The sequence below is a fragment of the Danio rerio genome, chromosome 14 (genome assembly GCF_052040795.2).
Source record: "Danio rerio strain M-AB ecotype USA chromosome 14, GRCz13ab, whole genome shotgun sequence".
Classification (NCBI taxonomy): domain Eukaryota; kingdom Metazoa; phylum Chordata; class Actinopteri; order Cypriniformes; family Danionidae; genus Danio; species Danio rerio.
Genome location: NC_141034.1, coordinates 1,035,001 through 1,058,947, shown reverse-complemented (window position 1 = coordinate 1,058,947; position 23,947 = coordinate 1,035,001). Strand labels below are relative to the sequence as shown.

General features: G+C 35.7%; 1 protein-coding gene and 1 long non-coding RNA gene across 2 annotated transcripts in view; one reads left to right on the top strand and one right to left on the bottom strand.

Moving 5' to 3' along the window:
* Positions 1-23,947, top strand: part of LOC141377648 (uncharacterized) — a 64,999-nt gene that overhangs the window by 22,752 nt on the left and 18,300 nt on the right. The window lies entirely within an intron of this gene.
* Positions 19,926-22,718, bottom strand: adra2da (adrenergic, alpha-2D-, receptor a). The gene is given in 1 exon segment (NM_194364.2): positions 19,926-22,718. A coding segment is annotated over 1 exon segment (1,227 nt). The 5' UTR covers positions 22,507-22,718; the 3' UTR covers positions 19,926-21,279.

Sequence of the window (23,947 nt, the reverse complement as noted above, 5' to 3'; positions counted from 1 at the left end):
ACCAATATCCCTATCCTACATGACTGATAGCTCCGCCTTAAATCACTGATAGCCCTGCCCTAAATAACTGATAGCCCCACCCTAAATGACTGATACCCCTATCCTAAATGACTGATAGCTCCTCCCTAAAGAACTGATAGCCCCGCCCTAAATGACTGATAGCTCCTCCCTAAATAACTGATACCCCTATCCTAAATGACTGATAGCTCCTACCTAAAGGACTGATAGCCCCTCCCTAAATGACTGATACCCCTATCCTAAATGACTGATAGCTCCTCCCTAAAGGACCGATAGCCCCGCCCTAAATGACTGATAGCTCCTCCCTAAATGACTGATACTCCTATCCTAAATGACTGATAACACTACCCTAAAGGACTGATAATTTCTACCTAAATGACTGATAGCTCCACCCTAAAGGACTGAAAGCCATTATCTTAGTGACTGATTGCCCCACCTTAAATAACTAATAGCCCCGCCCTAAAAGACTGATAGCCCCACCCTAAATGACTGATAGCCCCACCCTAAATGACTGATAACTCAACCCTTAATGACTGATAGCCCCACCCTAAATGACTGATAACCCCACCCTAAATGACTGATAGCCCCACCCTAAATGACTGATAACCCCACCCTAAATGACTGATAACCCCACCCTAAATGACTGATAGCCCCACCCTAAATGACTGATAACCCCACCCTAAATGACTGATAGCCCCACCTTAAATGACTGATAGCGCTGCCCTAAATTACTGATAGCCCCACCCTAAATGTCTGATAGCCCTGCCCTAAAAGATTGATAGCCCCACCCTAAATGACTGATAGCCCCACCCTAAATGACTGATAACCCCACCCTAAATGACTGATAGCCTCACCCTAAATGACTGATAGCGCTGCCCTAAATGACTGATACCCCACCCTAAATGACTGATAACCCCACCCTAAATGACTGATAACCCCACCCTAAATGACTGATAGCCCCACCCTAAATGACTGATAACCCCACCCTAAATGACTGATAGCCCCATCCTAAATGACTGATAGTCCCGCCCTAAATGACTGATAGCCCATCCCAAATGAATAATATTGATAGAATTGATAGCCCCACCCTAGAGCACTGATAGCTCCACCCTAAATAATAATAATAATAATAATAATAATAATAATAAATAAAGGAACTAAGACCCACCTTAAACGAAGGATAGCTCCACCCTAAACAACTGATAGCTTCACCCTAAAGGACCAATAGCTTCTCTCTAAAGAACTGATAGCTCCACCCTAAAACACTGATAGCTCCACCCTAAATGAACTAATAGCCCCACACTACATGACTGATAGCTCCTCCTTTAAGGGCCGATAACTCCTTCCTAAATGAGTGATAGCTCCACCCTAAAGGAACTAATAGCCCCACCCTAAAGAATGACAGCTCTGCCCCAAATAACTGATATTGTCCCAACAAATTAAATTAAATTAAAAAATAAATTAATATATATACATATATAAAAAAAGTAAAATAGTAAAATATATATATATTCTTTTAATTAAATAAAAAAAATGGTCAAGCATTAATATGCTACAACGCTGATTATTTGAAGTGCTTCTTTTATTCTTGCTTTTGGATAAACAGTAAGCATCTCTTAATGAATGAATGAAATGTCCAGATCAATTCTAAAAAAAAATGTAAATAATGATGACAAATATACATTATTCTACAGTATAGAAGCCCTGGGATCTGAGTGTTGTGTGTTTTCTTTAGTGATATGTGCTGTATTTTCAGCTGCATTGCACTTTGATGATCACAATGCTTCTGACCGCACAAAACAGCATTAACATTGGCTGATCTGCCCATCGATGCTGCGGGAGAACTAAACGTTTCTCCTCCGGGAGGTTCACTGAACTTCTGTGTCGCCGCTCTAACTTTCTAATGCATCCTTGATTTGTTTTTTCATTTGTTTTGCCAACCCTCCTGATTCTGCAAAACCCTTTGGCTCCGCTTGCAACATTTCTCCTGTGAGCTTTAATGGATTATAGACCCTGACAGATTCCCTCACTCTCCTGCATGATTTCTTAAACACTTTCAGCTGTTAGTTACCTTTAGGGCTTTGCTGAAATCCCGAATATGAGCTTTAGTAATGTTAATGATGACTCTTATCTCCTGCCATTATTCTTCTGCCAGATTAACACTATGTTTGGTCAAAGAAAGCAGCATCTAGAAGAGTTCAGCAGGATCTGAACAATATCTATCATGTAAAGGCGAATTTAGCTGACAATATGAGTCAAAAACGCTGCCTTTAATCAGTGTATTTGAAAACAGCACAACCTTACAGCTAAAGTCAGAGTTATTAGCCCTCCTGTTACATTTCAATTCTTTGTTCAACACATTTCCAATCATAACAGTGTTAATAACTCATCTCTACTGGTTTATTTTATCTTTGCCATGATGACAGTAAATAATAATAGACTAGATATTCTTCAAGACACTAGTATTCAGCTTAAAGTGAGTAATTAGGGTAAAGTTCGTGTAATTAGGCAAGTCATTGTATAACAGTGGTTTGTTCCGGACACTATTCAATTCATGTTTATTTATATAGCACTTTTCACAATGTTCACGCCACCCTAATTACCCTAGTTAAGCCTTTAAATGTCACTTTAATCTGTGTCTTGAAGAATATCTAGTCTAATATTATTTAATTCAGTGGTTCTCAAACTTTTTTTCATCAAGTACAACCTCAGAAAAAAATTGTCTCTCCCAGTGCCACCATAATGAGCAGTATTGAAATTCATAGCGTTGTAGGCCCAGCAAAGCATCTACAGCTCTGCACAGTTCAAAACATGGCAGATTAATTCCTATTATTAATAACATTTATTATTATCAGCAAATTTAAAGATTATAAATAGTTTGAACATTAACAATGTGCTGTTTAAAAGTTAATTAACAATGGTAGGCTACTGGTTTTACAAAGTAAAAAGGAAAAACTCCTGTACTAAAAGTATTAACATTTAGTGTACGATTCGTCAAAACCTGTAAATGTTTCTTTATAAATATAGGCTATATGTCATCATATTGATATATGAATCATTTTTGATAAAATGTGAAATATGTGTAGCATGTACCTATGACATTTGATTCCTCTGCGTACCACTAGAAGGAAGCCCGGGTACCACTAACGGTACACGTACCACAGTTTGAGAACCACTGATTTAATTAATGGGTAACTTAATAAAAGATATGATTAATTCTCATTATAATGAATGTTTTTTACGAGGGTTGGGTTTTGGGTTGGGGTCGGGTAGACATTAATAAAACACAACTAATGTGTAATTTAATAAATAAATATAATTAATTCTCATTATAATTACTGTTTTTTGCATTACTATAAGAGTTGAGCTGAGGATAGGCATTAATAAAATAGAATTTAATGGGTAATTTAATAATGGATATTAATATTACTCATTATTATTAGTTTTTTATATTACTTTGATGGTTGGGTTTAGGGTTGCAGTAGGGGTAGACATTAATTAATGGGTAATTTAATTAAAAATATAATTAATTCTCATTATAATTGCTGTTTTTTACATTACTATGAGGGTTGAGCTGTGGATAGGCATTAATAAAATACAATTTAATGGGTAATTTTGTTGATAATATGAATAATTGTGGTTATAATTACTATTTTTTTATTACTGTGATGGTTGGGTTTAGGGTTGCAGTAGGGGTATACATTAATAAATGGGTAACTTAATAAAAGAGATGATTAATTCTCATTTTAATGACTGTTTTTTACATTACTGTGAGGGTTGAGCTGTGGATAGGCATTAATAAAATATTATTTAGTGGGTAATTCAATAGATAATATAAATAATTGTGGTTATAATTACTAGTTTTATATTACTGTGATGGTTGGGTTTAGGGTTGGGGTAGGGGTAGACGTTATTAAAATAATTTAATGGGTAATTTAATTAAAGATATGATTATATGATTTCCTTATAATTACTGTTTTTACATTACTGTGAGGGTTGCAGTAGGGATAGACATTATTTAATTGGTAATTTAATTTAAAAAAAACATAATTTTTTGAGCTGGGGATAGGCATTAATAAAGTACAATTTAATAGTTATTTTCATAGATAATATAAATATATGTCATTATAATTACAATTTTTACATTACTGTGATTGTTGGGTTTAGGGTTGGAGTAGGGGTAGACATTAATTAATGGGTAATTTGATTAAAAAAATGATTAATTCTCATTATAATGACTGTTTTTACATCACTGTGAGGGTTAAGCTAGGGATAGGCATCAATGAAGTACAATTTAATGAGTAATTTAATAATTAATATTAATATTACTCATTAATATTACTGTTTTTACATTACTGTGAGTGTTTGGGTAGGGTTAGACGTTAATAAATACATTATAATAATGGGTAAATTGATAAATAATACTCTGTAAAGTTCCTGTTTTTACATTAATGTGAGGGTTGGGGTAGAGGTAGATATTAATAAAATTCAATGTAATGGGTAATTTAATAAATACTACTGTTTTTACATAACGTTAAATAATTCTCATTGACTTTTGGCCACAGCTGTATCCCTTCCACAACTTAATTTTGCACTCTTCAGAATGTCACAGACACAACGTCCATATTTTAACAAGCTTTATTAGTTGCGTGACAAACTCAGAGCAAATATTTTAATAAAGCTCTGCCAGAATGTTAGCTAATGTTCTGAGAACATTCCCTGTTAGCGGGACGTCACTCCAAAACAGACGGAGCACAAATTGTCTGATTTGGTGAACGAGCCCTTGAGGAACATCATTAGTTTTCAGCCATATTTAGACACGACTATCTGACATCTGGAGCTGGTTTAAGGAGTTCACAATGGCTGCTTGTTTATGGTCTTGTTTATCTGCTGGCTTGAGACTGCGGACCGGCACATACTGATCTGATTCCATCACGTTTACGACTCTTTTATCCACCTTTTTCAATTGTTTTCATAAATGTGAAACAGATAAAGGGAAGAGTATGAAAGGGACAGCTCTACTCATCTCGCCTGCAGCTCGTTATCTGACTATTCTGATATTCACATCTATAAATATTCATTAAACGTCCGCAGTTACTGCTCTGTGCGTATTAGTAATGAAGGTCAGAAAGATTAATTGCGTGCATATTTTCGCTCCAGATGTGTTTGGTTAGAAATGCAGATGATCAAATTATGGCTTAAAAAAAGCTTTCAGCTTGACTTAGTTGTTTTTTTTTTTTAATAAAAGTATATATACACTCACCGGCCACTTTATTAGGTACACCTTACTAGCACTAGGTTGGACCCTCTTTAGCATTCAGAACTGCTTCTCACTGGATATTTCCTCTTTGTCGGAGCTTTCTCTGTAAACCCTAGAGATGGTTGTGCGTGAAAATCCCAGTAGATCAGCAGTTTCTGAAATACTCAGAGCAGCCCGTCTGGCACTAACAACCATGCCACGTTCAAAATCCCCTTTCTTCCCCATTCTGATGCTCGCTTTGAACTGCAGCAGATCGTCTTGACCATGTCTACATGCCTAAACGCATTGAGCTGCTGCCATGTGATTGGCTGATTAGAAATGTGCGTTAACGAGCAGTTAGGTGTACCTAATAAAGTGGCCGGTGAGTGTATATATATATATATACATATTTAACAGATTATTTTTAAGTGTATTTAAATGTCAGGGGACCTTTAAATAACAATGAAAAAATTTTGTTCAATCTATTTATTTAAAATGAGTTGAAACAACACTTCTTAAGGGTTTTTTGGGGAACAACTTGACTGTTTTATGTGCAGTCCACTTCAACTTGAAAGAGTTATTAAGTTATTCATTCATTTTTGGCTTAGTTCCTTTATTAATCTGGGGTTGCCACTGCGGAATGAACCGCCAACTTATCCAGCATATGTCTTACACCATTCCAGCTGCAACCCATCACTGGGAAACATCCATACTCATTTACACTCCTACACTACAGACAATTTAGCCTCACCAGTTCCCTTATAGCGCATGTGTTTGGACTGTGGGGGAAACCGGAGCACCCGGAGGAAACCCACGCCAACACGGAGAGAACATGCAAACTCCACACTGAAATGCCAACTAACCTTGAACCAGCGACCTTCTTACCGTGAGGCGAACGTTTTGCATTTTTTGCATTGTGATTGTTCAGTTTCTGCGCCTAAATACTGTTAGACTCCCCAGAAAATCGTCAAGTAGAGCTATTCAAACCATCTTGTCATATCACGGTATTAAAAATCAAATTTAGCAATATCAGACTCTATATATCCTACTTCTTAGTATTTTCACTGCAGAAAGCGAAGGTAAACTCATCTATACGTCTATACCAGAAGACTCTACCACCACCACAGCGATTAATAATTCATATTTCTGCCAGGGTTAAATATATTCTGAATCTGGCCACACAGAAATCTTCCACAGGACCAAAGCGTGCACGTGACACTGTGGCAACCCAGGCTGTTATCGCCAGAAAAGCCGTGCTTAAATAATGCATAATTCATGCCCACCGACTCCTGCATCCTAAAGTATTCTGCCTTTAAACGTCACTTCTTTTAAAGCGCAGAGTACTGTCATTTTCTGGAGGAAATGTCGTCATGATGAGACGAATGTGCTCAATATGAAGCTAACGACGTGGTCTTGTCTGAAAATCAATGTGTGGTTTTTTCTCCATTATTCTCAAGAGATGCTGAGTTTGGGAAGGTCGGTCAAGTCTCATTAATAGCAAAATATATATATAAGTTGTCAATGTCAGTGAGCATCACATTATTTATTTATGTGTTTTATTTATTTATTTGTTGTTAGGAAAACATCTTTTTCCTGAAAGCTCGTGGGGAATTCTCAATGCAGATTTCTGTCATTATTTCTGGCATCACAATCTCTCATAGGCCTTCGTAAAGGGATAGTTCACCCGAACAAGAGTGAGTTTATTCCAGATATTTCATAGCTTCAGTAAAATCAAGTATGTGATTAGAATTAAGTGTCTATAATTGCACTAAAGTAAACAAATAGTAGCGTTAACCACCAAATACATGCATTTGTATGTGTGCTCTGTGTGATGAATATCTCCAATTATGCTGTCTACAGTTTTGTGAATCTTAAATATGACAATTAGGGTATGTTCTGTGCATTTCAGATGACAAATCCACTAGAGGGAGCTGTCTACATTTTTTCGAATCTGAAAGACGTGCTTAGGGTACGTTTTGTTGTACGTTTCTGTTGACACATCCACTAGAGAGCACTGTCTACATTTTTGTGAATTAGAAATACATGGCTCAGGGTACATTTTGTTGTACATTTCAGATGACAAATGCACAAGAAGGTGCTGTTTTTATTCATGCAAATCTGACATACCTTAATTAGGGTATGTTTCTTGTACCTTTTCATTGACAAATACACTAGAGGGCGCTCTTTAGTTTTTTTTTTTTTTTTTTTTTGCGAATTCGAAATACGTCAGTTAGGGTACATTTTGTTGTACATTTCAGGTGAAAAATCCACTACAGGTGACTGTCTACATTTTTGTGAATTTAAAATGCGTTACTTACTGTATGTTTTGTTGCACATTTCAGATGACAAATCCACTAGAGGATGCTGTCAACATTTTAGCGAATCTGAAATATGGCAAGTAGTGTTTTTTTTTATGTTTTAGATAACAAATGCACTAGAAGGTGCTGTTTTTTATTTTTATAAATCTGAAATCCGATAATTAGGGTATGCTTCTTTTACGTTTTATATGACAAAAACACTAGAGGGCGCTGTCTACATTTTTGTAAATCTGAAATACGTTACTCAGGAACATTTTGTTGTAAGTTTCTGTTGACAAATCCACTAAAGTACGCTGTCTACATTTTTTCCAATCGGAAATATGTTTCTTAGGGTACATTTTGTTGTACATTTCAGATAACTAATCCACTAGAGGGTGCTGTCAGCATTTTTGCAAATCTGAAATATGTCTAATAGAGTATTTTTTGTGCATTTCAGATGAAAAATTCACTAGGGGGACGCTGTCTACATTTTTGCAAATCCAAAATACGTTACTTAAGGTACGTTTTGCTGTACATTTCTGTTGACAAATCCACTAGAGGGCACTGTCTACATTTTTGGTAATCTGAAATAGGTTACTTAAGGTCCGTTTTGTTGTACGATTCAGATGACAAGTGCACTAGAAGGTGCTGTTTTTATTTTTGCAAATCTGAAATACATTAATTAGGGCATGTTTCTTGTACGTTTTAGAAATCAAATACTCTAGAGGACGCTGTCTGCATTTTTTTTATTTACGAATTTGAAATACATCAGTTAAGATACATTTTGCTGTACATTTCTGTTGACAAATCCACTAGAGGGCACTGTCTACATTTTTAGTAATCTGAAATACGTTTCTTAAGGTCCGTTTTGTTGTACGATTCAGATGACAAGTGCACTAGAAGGTGCTGTTTTTATTTTTGCAAATCTGAAATGCATTAATTAGGATATGTTTCTTCTACTTTTTAGATGACAAATACACTAGAGGGCGCTGTCTACATGTTTTTTATTTACGAATTTGAAATACGTCAATTAGGGTACGTTTTTCTGTACGTTTCTGTTGACAAATCCACAAGAAGGTGCTGTCTACATTGTTGTGGATTTGAAATACGTTTCTTAGGGTATATTTTGTTGTACATTTCAGATAATGAATCCACTAGAGGGTGCTGTCAACATTTTTGTAATTGTGAAATACGTCAAATAGAGTATTTTTTGTGTATTTCAGATGACAAATCCACTAAAGGGTGCTGTCTACATTTTGCGAATCTGAAATATGTTTCTCAGGGTACATTTCTTAGAAATTTCTGTTCCATTTTTCTTTTTGTACACGCCCACTAGAAGGCGGAGCTTGTCGCACAGATCAGCTTGTGAACCACTATCCAAAACCCTTCCCTAAACCCAACCAATGGTGTTTTCAAAAACAAATATACCAGAAAGGTGCACTGCGAACACCTAGTTTTACTTTGATTTAACTTTTTCTGTGTGTCTGTTTTTCAGCACTGAATCAACACCCTACAAAGTGTGCGATGAGCGAACTGTCAACACAAGAAAAGTTGTCCATATTTAGATGATCACGCAAATGTTTTCATTACTAATCACAGACACGATTAAATTGTTTTGTGGTACATATTTATTTTATTGATTTAAAATAACCCTTTATTCGTCAATAATATGTCCCTGTAAATATCATTAGTGTGAAAAGGAACATGAAGTTGTCGTCGTCATCCTGCCCCCTAGTGTTCATTTCACCTCTATACTACAGTTAAATGTATGCTGATGTACATGTTTTGCGGTTTTACAAAATGTAGGTTGAAGCACATCTAATCTCATGCGGATGCGCTAACATTTTGAGAACACTTTTAAAGACTAATAGTTTAATGAAAACTCATTAAACATGGGAGCACATTTCCAGCATGATAGGTTGTTGGATTTGTTGGGTTCATTACTTCTCAGCCAGGCTTTACATCTACATGCAGGGGCAGTGAACAGAGGCTCAAATACCGATGTGATCAATCAGGTTTCCAGCGCAAGGCAAACACAACACTGGGTGTAAGTGATGGGGTCAGCATGGAGAAGATGTTAATAAAGACGGAGAAAGGCAGATGGAGAGAAAGAGAGAGAGATTTTCTGTCAAGAGCAGCGCTGGAAAGATTTATCTCTCGTTAGGCTTAATAAGCTGACGTTTCTGCTGAGCAAGTGGGAATTTGTTTCTGTAATGGCCATAATGACGCATATTTTTATCTCTGTGCTGCTGCTGGGATTAGTTTGGGGAAGAGAAAGTCATTCGGAAGTTTATTTAAGGCGACACTAAAGCCTTTGTTTTCAGCCACTGCTCAATCATGACGTTTAGTCTATCAAAGAAGACAATCAAACACACTTGAGCGTTTAATTTCTTTGTGCATCTGAAGATTTGTATTATGATGGATATATTTTAAGGGTGGTCATTATTGTTCTGCAATGAGAAATCTCCACTTCAGCAACAGCGAAATACTTTATTTCACTAAAAATTATTTATTTATTTATTTACTTATTTATTTTTTGATTGTTTGTTTGTTTATTTGTTTTGGCTTCTTTGACCATAGTTTAATTATTTTTTATTTGATAATTTATTTATTTTTGTTTCTTTCTTTCACTGTACTTTATTTATATATTCATTTTATTTATTTTTCTTTCACTGTACTTTATTTATTCATTTTACTTTTTTTACTTTCACTGTACTTTATTTATTTATTCATTTATTTATTTTCTTGCACTGTACTTTATTTATGTATTTATTTATTTGTTTAATTGTTTAATTATTTATTTATTCTTGCTTCTTTACTTTTTTGCTTCTTTATTTATTTTTTCTACTTTTTTCATTCATCATAGTTTATTTATTTATTTATTTATTCATTTATTTATTTATTTTGTTTCTTTCACTGTAGTTTATTTAATTGTTTGTTTGTTTTAATTATTTTTGCATATTTGACCATAGTTTATTTATTTATGTATTTATTTGTTTGTTTGTTTGTTTGTTTAATTGTTTCATTATTTATTTTGCTTCTTTACTTGTTTTTGCTCATTTATTTATTTTTGCTGCTTTTTCATTAATCTTATTTTATTTATTTATTTATTTGTTTATTTATTCAATTTTGCTTCTTTCTTTCTTTCTTTCTTTCTTTCACCATAGTTTATTTATTTATTTATGCTTCTTTCTTTTTTCTTTTTTTTTCTTTTACTGCAGTTGAACCCGTCAAAGGTTATCAAAAAGCTCATTAAGGCTGCTGTTATTTCAGCAAAAATATGCATAAAAGTTTGTGAAATATTATGTTGATTTAAAGTAATTGTTTTTCGTGTTTAAAACATGATTTATTCTTGCAATCAAAGCTTTTGTCTTTACTTCAGTGTCGCCGAATCCTTTAGAAATGATCATCTCTTTACTGTCTTCATAAGTGGGCTGAGTTCAGGAATAAATTTCTGAATGTGGCTCTTTAAAGTGGGAGATTAATTTGATTAATTTATTTATTTCTGTGACCTTTCAGTTCTCAGTTGGGTTTCATCATTTGGGCTTGGAAACGTCTCCACAATTCCCTGATCCAGCCGGAATCCTCTGCAGGTTTGAGTAAATCTGCTTTATATAAGCCAGTCAAACACTCTGAGCTGCAGTCACACTCGTCACTTACACTCTGTGCTCACCTGAAACACACACACACACACACACACACACACACACACACACACAAACACACACTTATTAGTCACAGCGCAGAAGAAAAAAAAACTCTGAATAACTCAGATGTTTACAGTTGTGGCAAAACAAATAGCTGTTAAATTGTTTTTAAACATTTATTAGTTCCTTCCTTCCTTCCTTCCTTCATTCATTCATTCATTCATTCATTCATCCGTTCATTCATTCATTCAATTGGTCATTCATTCATTCATTTATTTGTTTTTTCCTTTGTTCGTTTGTTTGTTTGTTCATTCTTTCATTCATTAGTTTGTTTGTTCGTTCGTGTATTCATTCATCCATTCATTTATTCATTAATTCATTCATTCGGTCATTCATTCGTTCAGTAGTTCATTCATTCATTCATTCATTTATTTGTTCATTTGTTCATTCGTTCATTCATTCATTCATTCATTCATTCATTCATTCATTCATTCATTCATTTATTTGTTCATTCATTCATTCATTTATTCATTTATTTGTTCATTCATTCATTCATTCTTATATGCGTTCATTCATTTGTTTGTTTGTTCATTTATTCATTCATTTATTCATTTATTTGTTCATTCATTCATTCATTCTTATATGCGTTCATTCATTTGTTTGTTTGTTTGTTCGTTCATTCATTCGTTCGTTCATTCATTTGTTCATTTATTCATTAATTCATTAATTCATTTTCCTTTGACTTAGTCCCTTATTCATCAGGGGTCACCACAGCGGTATCAATCACCAACTATTCCAGAATATGTTTTACACAGCGGATTCCCTTTTAGCCGCAACCCAGTACTGGGAAACACCCATACACACTCATTCGCGCACACACACACACACACACACACACACACACACACACTCATACACTACGGCCAGTTTAGTTGATCAATTCCACTGTAGCACATGTGTTTGGACTGTGGGGGAATCTATCCCCTGTGTTTCTATCCATTTATTTATTTATTTATTGCAAACCAATAGTGATGTAAAGTATATTTTTGGGGGACTAAATGTGCCAATATATACATTTTTGTAATTATTAATCTACCTAGTAAAAAAAGTAATTTCTTTTTTCTTTTCATTTGTATTTTTTTTTCTTCAGTTTTTTATTTTTATCAAATAATTTATTTTATTAATTTATTTATTCATTCATTTATTTATTTATTGCCAACCAATAGCTATGTAATATATATATATATATATATATATATATATATATATATATATATATATATATATATATAGATCTGCAGTCAGTATTTGAGGCACGACCCACAGACGTCCATCATTACCTCAGGAAACTGCTGTGTTTACTGTGAGCGAAGCATTACTTTATTACAGCCACTGATCCCTGATCTGTGTTTTTCCAGTGCTGAGAAATGAGTGAGTCCTCCACAGTCCAGCGCTCACACTCTGATGCTCAGAGAAATGATGACATTATTATCAGATTTACACTCTCTTATCCCACTCCTGATGAATTATTCATAGAATCCACAGCTGGAGCATTCAGAAATACCTCAAAATAATATATATAGAAAACAAAATAAAAACAGCAGATGGTGTTGCCAGATTGCACTTGCTGGATTTGACCAATTAAATTACATATGTCATGTTACAGTCATTTACTTCCTTGATTACGAGAGATTAAATGAATGCAAATATATTTAAATGCCATTTTTTATGCCGTCGAACTGTTGTATAAACGCAATAACACAGGAGCAGCAGTGCGATATGGCTGTATATTGTCATTGGTTGGACACTAAGGCACTCGGCCTGCTGCCTTGAGTCAATGCACGCCTCCCACCAGTGCCGATATACAGTCATATTGCACTGCTACTCGTCTGATATTGCTCATGTATAGTATTATGAGGAATAAGAAGCTTTCCAGTCAAACGTTGATTTCTTATTTAATAAAAAACGTAAGATCATATTCCAAAAAAAATACTCTTTCTTACTCTTTCATAAAAGTGTCCTTTACTTTTTTAGTGCAACATAAAGTGTTGTAGAGGAACAGTAAAGTGCGTTCAGCTGTCTATTTACTGACATTACTTATGTGGGTTTCTTAATGTTTATTGTTAACTATAAATTGTACAGTCTGTGTTGCACAGATGAACCTCAGCCACTTTTGGTTGCCTGTTGCTTTAAATCATCCTGTTTATAATGTAGCCACGCTCTAAAATTACTCCTATGCTGTGGTATTTTTGTCACCGCTTCAAGCACTTCCTGTTATTAAATTTGCTCTTCCTGTCAACTTAATCCCTCATCAGTCGGATTTCCATGTTGAGTTTCTGCTAGCTGCAGTTTCCCTTTGATTTTTGATTATTATGTTTATTTTTAAAGTAGAAAGAACACAATCACTGCCGGTGAATAATAACACATACACACACACACACACACACACACACACACACACACACACACACACACACACACACACACACACACACACACACACACACACACACACACACACACACACACACACACACACACACATACAAGCAAGAAAAGACCAAACAAAAAGAAATTGAGTTTTGCAGATAACCACAGCATCCCGTAAATACGAGGGAGGGTTAAATAAACACTTCACACAACATAACGTCAAAAAATGAATATTTTATTTTAATTGCAATAACAGCAAAACTATATATATATATATATATATATATATATATGTATATGTAACAAACTGATAATGTACACTGTTCAAACAATACAGAAAATAGGCGGAATAGAAAAGAAAGAAAGAAAAAAAGAAAGAAAGAAAGAAAGAAAGAAAGAAAGAAAGAAAGAAAGAAAGAAAAACGAAGAATAATAAAAAAATGAAATAAAATGAAATAAAGAAAAAAGAAAGAAAGGAAAAAGAAGAAGAAAATAAATAAATGATTAAATAAAACAATTAAATAAATAAATAAATAAATAAATAAATAAATAAATAAATAAATAAATAAATAAATAAATAAATAAATAAATTCAATTAAAGAAAGAAAGAAAAATGAAAAAAGAAATAAGAAGAAAAGAAAAAATAAAATAAAAAGAAAGAAAGAAAGAAAGAAAGAAAGGAAAAAAAGAAAAAAGGAAAAAACAGAAAGAAAAAAGCAAAGAAAGAATGAAAAGAAATAATAAAGGAAGTAAGGAAGGAAAAAAGAAAAAGGAAAAATAAAACACAAAAAGAAAGAAAAAACAGAGAGAAAAAAGTAAAGAAAGAAGAGAAAGAAAAAAAGAAGAAAATAAAATAAATAAATAAATAAATGAATAAATAAAAAATAAATAAATAAAATGAAAGAAAGAAAAAAGAAAGAAAAAAGAAGAAAATGAATAAATAAAATAAAATAAAGAAACAAAAAAGAAAGAAAGAAAAAAAGAAGAAAAGAAAGAAAATTTAATTAAAGGAAAGAAAGAAAGAAAGAAAGAAAGAAAGAAAGAAAGAAAGAAGAAATAAAATAAAAAAGAAGAATAAAATAAATAAATAAATAAATAAATAAATAATAAATAAAATAAAAGAAAATTAAAGAAAGAAAGAAAAAAGCAGAAAATAAATAAAAGAAAAGAAAAGAAAGAAAGAAAATAAAAAGGAAAAAATACAAGAGAAAAGAAAAGAAACGAAAAAGAAAGAAAGAAAAAAAGAAGAAAAGAAATTAAATTAAAGAAAGAAAGAAAGAAAGAAAGAAAGAAAGAAAGAAAGAAAGAAAGAAAGAAAGAAAGAAAGAAAGAAAGAAAGAAAGAAAAATAAAAAATTAAGAAAGAAAAAAAAGACAAACAAACAAACAAGCAATCAAATAAGCAGGCGGACTGCTGTAAGGCCGAGTGTTTCCCTCTCTCCGGCTCAGGCGTGTGTAGTGCAGTGTTTGTTTCAGTGTGTCTGGATCTGCCATTAGTGCTGCTGCAGCAGCAGGTCAGAGGTCAGCGCCGCAGCTCCTAATTTCCGCTCATTGTTTTCCGCCGATATGAGAATGACTTTCGGGATCGAGACTCTTGAGAAAGTGGAATGAATCACGGAGGCCAAGAGCTCAGCGGGTTTCAGGAGAGATTGAGAAAAATCCCAGGAGATGCCAACAATGCGAACACACACACACACACACACACACACACACACACAAACACACACACACACACAGCGGATGATTGTGCAGAACAAAGCAGAAGCACAAAACATAATTGAAAGTGTTGTGTCTCTTTTCAAGGCAATGAAGCAGCTGATTAGAAAGATAATTGAGCTGGGAGCCGCGGTCCAACGGGGGACTTTAGCGCTAGTCGTGCGTTTGGCGGTGTATCGAGCTAGCATGATTGCATGAGAGGCTTCATCAGGGACTGGAGTATGAGATGCTGAGATGTTCGTCAGCATGCGCATGCATTTCCCAAGTTGGAAGCATGTTGTTATTGTTTATTGTACATGGAGACCTTTAATTTCATTTATAAGATACAAGCTGGCTCAGTGGTTAGCACTGCGGCCTCACAGCAAGAAGGCCACCGAACAGCAACACACACATCTCCTTACAGAAGAACACGATTAAAGGGTTAAAATGATCCAGCAATGATGATTCTCGTCATCAATATAAACAGCTTCCTCAGTTTATTGATGATGATCTGTGTAATGTGATTATTATCAGCAGGATTATTGATTATCTGCAGATTTATAATAAACACACGTGTAGATGTGTCCAGCTGTGGAGTTTTGGAGATGTCTGCTCCGCTTCAAGCTCAACGGCTGGGCTGACGGCTCGCCTCCTCCGTGTGGAGGACTTTCCCGCCGCAACTAGTTGGTCCGGTTAGCTCGTCGTGTTACGTTGGCGGAACGGAGGAGGAGGAGCCGGGCAGCGTTCGAGAGCGGGTTCAAGTCAGAGGAAGAGCGGTTCCAGAAATCAGGTAAGACAAAAAACAGAATCCAAAATATACAGCGAACGAGTTCGTAATGGGGTGAGCATGCGGCGAAATCCGAAAACGCGGTCAAAATCGGACGAGGGCGTTTCTTTTTCCGCACGACTTTCGTAAATCATCACTTGGGTTTAGGGAAGAAGGAGGAGAAGGAAGAGGCCGACTTGGCCGGTTGGCCGGTGTGCCACCCAGTCAATCATTCTGTCATTCAGCCAGTCGGACAGACGGTCGCTCGACAGCTGCCTCCGGCGGCTTTTTACGCGAGATCAGCGCGTTCGTGAGAGGTGTTTGAGATGCGAAAAAGCGCCCACTCGCGGATTCCTGAAAAACTGCACAAATACGTACCTCCTGGGATGTATTTCGTGGTCTCCAGAAAGGTCCGCGGGGCTACGTTACAGGCTAGAGGCTGAATGGAGGAGGCTCATTCTTTATCCTCGCGCTGCAGATGCTCTGTTTAACTTAAAAAAAACTGTTTTCTCGCTGGTGAAGCGTTCAGTTTTTACACTTACAAAGTCACCATTCATTCATTCATTCATTCATCTTCTGCCGCTTTTCCGGGGCCGGGTCGCGAGGGCAGCAGTCTTAGGAGAGAACCCCAGACTTCCCTATCCCCAGACACTTCCTCCAGCTCCTCCGGGGAGATCCCGAGGCATTCCCAGGCCAGCCGAGAGATATAGTCCCTCCAGCGTGTCCTGGGTCTTCCCCGAGGCCGCCTCCCGGCATGTAAACAGCAAAGTCGCCATGTAAATAGCAAATGCACCATGGAGCGACGCAACTGACTCCTAAAGGGAATGAGAGACGAGACTCTGATTGGTTTAATGCAGGTTATGCTCAAAACACAGCCAGAACTCATTAAGAGAATAAGCACAACCCAGTTAGAGCATCCGCTGGGGTGCAGAGCGTAATTCCCCATTCCTAAAATAGCAAAAGTAGATTCACACACGCCCCTAATGCTTTTGCGCCATGCACTTTAGACTTTGCACCTAAATCATTAAAATAGAGCTAATAATTTTCAAAGAACTATACTTTAATAAAGCAATTTTGTTGCTCCAGTAAGAGTCTAAGTAAACATATTTATATTTTTAATAGAAAGAAAAATATTAAACAAGAAAACTTTTTTTTTTTTTTTTTTTTTTTGCATTTTCAGTGACAACGCAAACAGAATATAAATGAAACAAACGTGTAAAACAAAATAATAAAGTTTTTCCTTTCAGGTCATGCACATCAATTGAAATTTTAATAAATAAAATACATAAATAAAACATTTATTTCTAAACATTTTCAACTATAAAAATGACAGCACAACATAAAAATGTGACAACTTGCCCCAAACTGAATTCTCGATGTATGCTCTGTATACACTGAAGATAAGGCAGTTTTTGTTATGTTTTCAATCAACATAATTAAAAATATGATCCTCGTTTTGGCTCAAAACTTCACAGTCGCTGAGTTGTAGCCCTTATGATGTTTGCAAAGTACAAATAATATCTAAATACTAGAATACAATTACTACAAATGCAAAAAAGAGACGATTCCACATATAAAAATAATAATTGTTCCATCTTTTCCTATAATGGTGTCAATTTAATCAAGTACTTTCAAATAAAAAGCAAACTCGAATATTCATAGTGTTTATATTCCGTGTATGTACAGTGAAAATACACAGTAATATAATATTTATTTGCGTGTAGATACAGTGGTGACATATCAAATGTCAGATATTTCACCTTTAATATGTACAATATTTACACCAGCAGAAAGTCTCTCTTAAGAATGTGTGAATGTCATTTGCATCAGATACAGAAGAATTATTAAAGATGTAAATATTGCAAATAAATAATGCAAAGACATGTAATGTTTCGTTAATAGTGAGCACTTTTAGACATTAAACTCTCTTAAAATACACTTTTCAGTCTTGTCTTACATTTGTCAGGGAAGAAAATCAGGGGGTGCATCACCTCATATATATATATATATATATATATATATATATATATATATATATATATATATATATATATATATATATATATATATATAAAGAAAAACAAATGCATTCATATTATTTAGAAAAAACGTTAAATGCATTAAGATTATGTAAAAAAATATAAATGATATTATTATAATTGATTATTTGAAGTATTTATTTAGGCATTATTATTATTTTTATTATTATTTATAATTATTTTTTTAAATAATATCAACGCATTTAATTTTTTTCTTTGTTCTGGCAACAAAATTGTCATCTGCTTTTTGAAATTATTTTAGGCTTTTATTTTTATTATAATTATTACAGATGGTGTATTGTAAATATTGCAAATAAATAATGCACATTTTGTTGGTTTTTAAATGATAACAAATTTTCTTTTTTCACCATCTGAGAAAAAGACATGGAGTGTTTCAATGAGCACTTTTAGACATTAAACTTAAAATACCCTTTTCAGTCTTTTCTTTGTCAGGGAGGAAAATCAGGGGGTGCATCACCTCATATATATAAAAAACAAAGAAAACCGTTAAATGCATTTTTAATATTTGGAAAAAAACGTTAAATGCATTGAGATTATGTAAAAAATGATAAATAAAATGATTATAGTTGATTGTTTTTTATTAAAGTACCTTCTATTCACATTTATTAAAGTATTTATTTAGGCATTATTAATTTTTATTATTATTATTATTATTATTTAATGTTTATAATTTTTTTTAAATAATTTCAACACATTTATTTTTTTTCTTTGTTCTAGCAACAAAATTGTCATCTGCTTTTTAAAATTATTTTAGCCTTTTATTTTTATTATAATTATTACAGATGGTGTATTGTAAATATTGCAAATTAATAATGCACATTCTGTTTTTTTTATGATAATTTCTTTTTTGCTTTTTTCACCATCTGAGGAAAAGACATGAAGTGTTTCTTTAGTAATGAGCACTTTTAGACATTAAACTCTTAAAATACACTTTTCAGTCTTTTCCTGCATTTGTCAGGGAAGAAAATCAGGGAGTGCATCACCTCATATATATCAAAAACAAAGAAAAATGTTAGATGCATTTATATTATTTAGAAAAAACCATTAAATGCATTGAGATTATGTAAAAAAAAATATAAATAACATGATTATAGTTGATTCTTTTTTATTAAGGTACCTTTTATTCACATTTATTAACGTATTTATGTAGCCATTATTTTTATTATTTATTGTTTATTATCATTTTTTTAAATAATGTCAACACATTTAATTTTTTTTTTGTTCTGGCAACAAAATTGTCATCTGCTTTTTGTAATTATTTTTAGGCTTTTATTATTGTTGCTATTATTATTATTAAATTATCATTATTTATTTATATATTTAGGCATTTAAAAGGCATGTAACGCAAATTTATGTGATCATAAATTAAATTGATAAATGGTTTATATAGTCACCGAAATTATTGACAATAATAACATATTGTTCACGTTGTTTCACTTTTTCATGTCATTAAATGTTTTGGTAATGTTTTAGTTTGTGTTATTACATATTTAAATATTACATATTTATATATTAGATGTACTTTAAAGGGCATTAGAAAAGCAGTAAACCCCAAAGCAATTCAATTACACTGTAGAAATAAATAACTGGATTAACAACAAAAAAACTAAGTTGTAACTAAAACTGATTAGAGTAGCAAAACAGACAAGTAAAGTATCATTAAATTTTAAAAAACATAATTAAAAACACAATTAGGTCCAAACATAGCCTAGTAGGCATTGTTTTTTTATGGGAATATCCAAATATTTGGCAGTGAGGTCTAAAAGATGCACTCTAAAAAACGAAGCCTTGTATTTATTTCCCCAACATTAGATTTCATTTGGACACAACATTGGGTTCATATTTTAAAAATATGACATTCTTAAAGCCTATTTCTGGGTTTATATCTGACCCAGCATGTGGTTATAATACAAACCAGCATTTTTAAGTGTAAACTTTCTTCTTTCCTTTAATTTAATCCCTTTTTTCCAGACAAAAAAAAAGTTCACTAATGTTAAGTCAATGTGTCCCGAATATTATTTGTAAACAAACCAAGAATATTGATAAAATCAAGAGTGTAAACAGTACGAGTGAAGAAACACTTTCACAGCTTCTGTGTGATTCTGATGCTGACATTCACACACTATACAGAGATTATTCATCCAGAAATACAGTGTTATCTCATCATTTACTCTCTCCCGTTCACTAGTTTCAAACCTGTATGAATGTTTTACTTCTGTTGAACACAAAGCAAGACGAATATTGGAAACCTGTCACCACTGACTTCCGTATGTTTGATTTTACGCCTATGGAAGTCTGTTTGTTTGTTTCATTTGACAAAATCTAAAACAATACACAAACAATAAGTCTGCTTCAAACACGTTTCATACACAAATAAAAGACATCGTGATCCTTAATGTTTTTAAAAAATGGACAAGCAAATCATAAATTGAGTGCAAACAACATTAATGTCAAGCTTTTTTTTACTTTCCTACTTATATACTCTCTATCTGGATCTCTTTAATACTCCTGGATAAAACACTCCAAGCAGCAGAGCTACAAAAATATCATTAATTTCTGTTTGTGTCCACAAAAGCAGTCTTATGTTGCACGAGTACTGAATGTTTTAATGGCCACACTGTGAATAACATCCGTCAATGAACAGTTTCTGTATTTTGTGATTCACAAGTGTTTGCATTATGGGATGTTGATCTCTGCTTTGCACTTCTGATGTAGAAAGTTCAACTCTACAGTTTAACAAAGTGAATTTTATTTATAAAGTGACGTATAAGAAATAATATTTAGAGAAACAAGTGTGTTAAAAATGTACTTGCAGCTGTTAAAAGGTTTTTGTAGAGTAACATGACCAACCCAGACAATATAGCACTTTAAGAAAGATCAAGATCTCTTAATGCAAGTCAAAAGCAGAAATAAATGGGGAAAATAATAAAATAATGAATCACAGAATCTGGAAAACTGCTCATTTCTTTTACAGTGGTGTTGAGCATTCTTCGAAATATCTTCTTTTGTGTTCAACGGAAACTCATAGAGGTTTAATTCCACTCGTGAACAGTGAGTAAACGTACATTTGTTTTGGTGAACTGTGCCTTTAACAGTGGCCGAGGTGTCCAAACGCGCGCGCGCGAGTCTCATGTCCGCTGCGCGCTCCAGCACACGACTTTCTTAAAGGCCTTCCTGAAGTCCCTGTTGAAGATGGTGTAGATGATGGGGTTGACGGAGCTGTTGCAGTATCCGATCCAGAAGAAGAGCTTGAAGAGCGCCTCGGGCGGCCCGCAGCGCTCCCCGCACACCGCCTGCAGGCTGTAGGTGAAGAAGAAGGGGAACCAGCAGAGCACGAACACCCCCATCACCACCGCCAGCACGAAGGTGAAGCGCTTCTCCCGCATCTGCGCCACTTTGCTCTTGGAGGCGAGCTGCTGCTGTCTGCTGCCGGGCTCCTGATGGGCAGCCCAGGACACCCGGCAGCTCCTCTGCGGGCCGCGGCGCTCGCCCTCAACCCGCCGCCGCTTGGAGAAGCGCGAGCCTCGGGCTCTGCTGTCGGACGCCGCGCTCTCCTCCAGGTCGATATCGTCCAGCTCTTCCTGCCGCTGCGCGCTCTCGGAGCTGTTGCTGCTCGGAGATTCCTTCTCGAACTTATCCTTGCGCACAAAACAGGTCTCCGACTGCGACGGCTGCCTCTCCAGACCGTTCTTGGCCACGAACACCGTGGAGGAGCGCTGTTTGGCGACGCGGTAGATCTTGCAATAAACCGTGATCATGATGAGCCCGGGCGCGAAGAAGGACACCGCGCAGGAGGAGAGGATGTACCAGGTCTCGTCGTTGATCAGACACTCCTTCTCGTCGTGTTTGGTCATGATGAGCGGAGGGAAGGAGATGACGGCGGAGATCAGCCACACCACCGCGATCATGCACTTGATGCGCCTCGGCGTGCGCTTCAGGTTGTAGCGCACCGCTTTGGTGACGGACCAGTACCTGTCCAAGCTGATGGCGCACAGGTGCACGATGGAGGACGTGCAGAACAGCACATCCAGCGCCAGGTAAAACGCGCACCAGGTGCTGCCGAAGTACCAGTATCCCATGATCTCGTTGGCGAGGGAGAACGGGATCACCAGCGTGGCCACCAGTATGTCCGCGCACGCGAGCGACACCAGGAAGAGGTTCTGTGGAGCGCGCAGCGCGCGGCTGGTCAAAACCGCCACGATCACAAGAACATTTCCGACGATAGTGAGCAAGATGATGAGGGACACCACGAGGATGATGATCGCGGAGGCGGGCTCGGTGTACGGCCAGAGTCTCGGGCTGGCTGTGATGTTGGCGGCCTCCTCCGTCGAGTTGGCCGCTGGAGTTACAGACATGCTGAGTCCATCCTCCTGCGGTCAGGTCAGAGTTTCCAGACTCCACACACACCGGAGAAACGCTGGAGCTGGCAGCGCGCGCTCCTGACGCGTCCGTCTCCTGCTGTTCATTGCGCACGCAAAGACTTTATATCCCCCAAACGCGTTGCATTTCAGCAAACTGACGCGCGGAACACGATCCAGAGCAGCTCTCCAGAGGCGCGCGCGCGGATCTCCACACGCGCGCGCACAGCGGACTGAACTGAAGAGGAGAAGAGCTGGAGCTGGAGAGCAGCGCGTGACGTCATGATAGTCCAACCCATGGCTGAACTCTCTCTCTTTCTCTCTCTCTCTCTCTCTCTCTCTCTCTCTCTCTCTCTCTCTCTCTCTCTCTCATTTACACTTCAGTGCAAATTCTCCACCACAGAAACTACTAGGTGAGTTACGATCATTTGTGTTTTGTATTTTGTTAAACTGTTTTGTATTTGAAATAAAATAAATATTCTTTCCTCTCTTTATGCACTAAAGACTCAATAAGATAAAATAATAATAATAATAATAATAATAAATAAAAAGAGACTAGAATAAAGAACATTATCTGCAGATCAAACTGCATTATTGCATTAATACTGCTGTATTCTCCGCCCCACTCACACCTTAACCTTTTCTGATTTAACATAATAATGCGGCGACGCAGCGGCGCAGAGGGTGGCACGTTCGCCTCACAGCAAGAAGGTCGCTGGGTCGCTGGTTCGATCTTCGGGTTGGCTAAATTGTCCGTAGTATATGAGTATGTGTGGATGTTTCCCAGAGATGGGAAAGATGCTGGAAGGGCATCCGCTGCGTAAAAACTTGATGGATAAGTTGGTGGTTCATTCCGCTGTGGCAACCCCAGATTAATAAAGGGACTAAGCCAACAAGAAAATGAATGAATAAACATAATAATGCAGAGTTATTGTGAAGCTGCATTGCAACAATTATTGTGAAATAACACCTCAAAACAAACCATAAATGAATATTTCAGCATAACCAATTTCTTTCTCTTTCTTTCTTTCTTTCTTTCTTTCTTTCTTTTTCTTTCGTCTGTCTGTCTGTCTGTCTCGTGACTGTGCATTTTTTCCTGCATCTATGTTTATTAATCTAGTAAATGATGTGTATGTGTTCTTTCTTTAATAAATAAACACACACAGATATGTGGATAAACCGTGTGTGTGTGTGTGTGTGTGTGTGTGTGTGTAGTTTCTCAGCATCAGTCGTAACCTCGTCCTCATCTCTGTTGTCTCAGATCCTCATGTGACTCTGATGTTTGTTTGAGTTTGGGTTTTTGGGTCATTTAATGAAAGCGGTGCCGCTGGAGTATAAGAATATCTTCAGCAATAAATAGCTGACGCGGCTCTTAATGTTTGTCAGCACAGAGACAACGACACACACACAAAACCCTGCGTCTCCAGTTTATTTTCAG